Consider the following 1,154-nt stretch of genomic DNA (forward strand, 5'->3'; position numbering starts at 1 on the left):
TGCATCAAATCTTTGCAACCTATTCACTAGGCGCGTCTCGGTCGATGTTCTTCAAGCGTGTGTTATGCCCTGCCTCTTGCCGCAGGTATTTTGTTGTGGCTCATGTAGCCCATAATGGTGTGTGTTGTTTCTAGGATTTTGATTCGGTCTTTGCAACCGCTTCTTTCTGACTACAGTTTCTTTGGTGATGAGGTAGACGGAGTTGTTCATGTCGGTGGGCTAAGAAGATGGGGTTGAAAGTCTTTGGATACTACGGAATGTATTCCTTGATGTTTGTCAGATATAGCAAAAATCCGGAATGTATTTCTTCAGATGAAAAAGCTAAGCCCTTCATTACTTTAGCCATGTATAAACTTGTGTGCTGTACAAATGACGTCCTTTTGTTTTTTGAAAAGGACTTGCCAAACGCAAACATAAACATGAGCAGGAGGAAATTACCAAGTCACCCTTGATTATAACAATCTACCGACCAGGACTGCTGTATTGTCATTCGAAGGACAAGTCGGGCCACGTGTCGAACTCCGGCGACCCGAGGTCGGGCAGCCCGTCAAACACGCCCGGCGGCGCGCACTGCGGCGGGTGCGCCAGCGGCTGCACCACTGCCGGGACGCTGCCGGTGACAGTTGCCGCGTCCGAACGGTGGCCCTGCAGCGCACCGCCGCACCCATGCGCAGCGGCGGCGGCCAGGGAGCGGCCGGCGGCGTGGGCCCGGCGCGGCAGTGGCCTGAAGATGGCGGCCGGCGGGAAGCCGGTGAGCTCCTGCACCATGGCGCGGAAGTTGGACACGTCGGTGGCCACCACGGTGGTTGACGACCGGCGCGACGCCGACGCCGAGTGCTTCCTCCTGGCGCGCCGCGGCGACGGCTGCTGCTGCTGCGCGTCCGCGGGGACCTGGCCGCCGGCCGTCCGCGTCGCCGCCGTGTTGCATGGCTGGTACTTGGCGCTGGACTCCATGATACGCGCCGCCGTGGCCGAGCGGTCTCGGCCGTCGCAGGAGTACATCGCCGGGAGGTGTCTAGGAATTAGGATGTCCGCGAACTTGCCAGGGGGGTCCGTTTGACGTGCGCATTTATAGCAAGCCAGGCAGGAATTGACCTGAAGAATCAACAGTGGCACCACTTCATTTTCTAGCACCAGCAGTTTGGCTGAGCAGT

General features: G+C 58.0%; 1 protein-coding gene across 1 annotated transcript; it reads right to left on the bottom strand.

The window, feature by feature from the left end:
* Window positions 1-283: 283 nt before the first annotated feature.
* On the bottom strand, window positions 284-1,024 carry LOC119319625. The gene has a single exon (XM_037594075.1). The coding sequence runs from the start codon at window positions 1,000-1,002 to the stop codon at window positions 487-489; it is 516 nt and encodes a 171-aa protein (XP_037449972.1). The 5' UTR covers window positions 1,003-1,024; the 3' UTR covers window positions 284-486.
* Window positions 1,025-1,154: the final 130 nt, after the last annotated feature.

This window comes from Triticum dicoccoides, chromosome 6A (genome assembly GCF_002162155.2).
Source record: "Triticum dicoccoides isolate Atlit2015 ecotype Zavitan chromosome 6A, WEW_v2.0, whole genome shotgun sequence".
Taxonomy (NCBI): Eukaryota; Viridiplantae; Streptophyta; class Magnoliopsida; order Poales; family Poaceae; genus Triticum; species Triticum dicoccoides.

What these genes read in the sequence shown, in the direction of transcription:
- LOC119319625 (XM_037594075.1), bottom strand. Translation starts at nt 1,002, where the DNA reads ATGTACTCCTGCGACGGCCGAGACCGCTCGGCCACGGCGGCGCGTATC.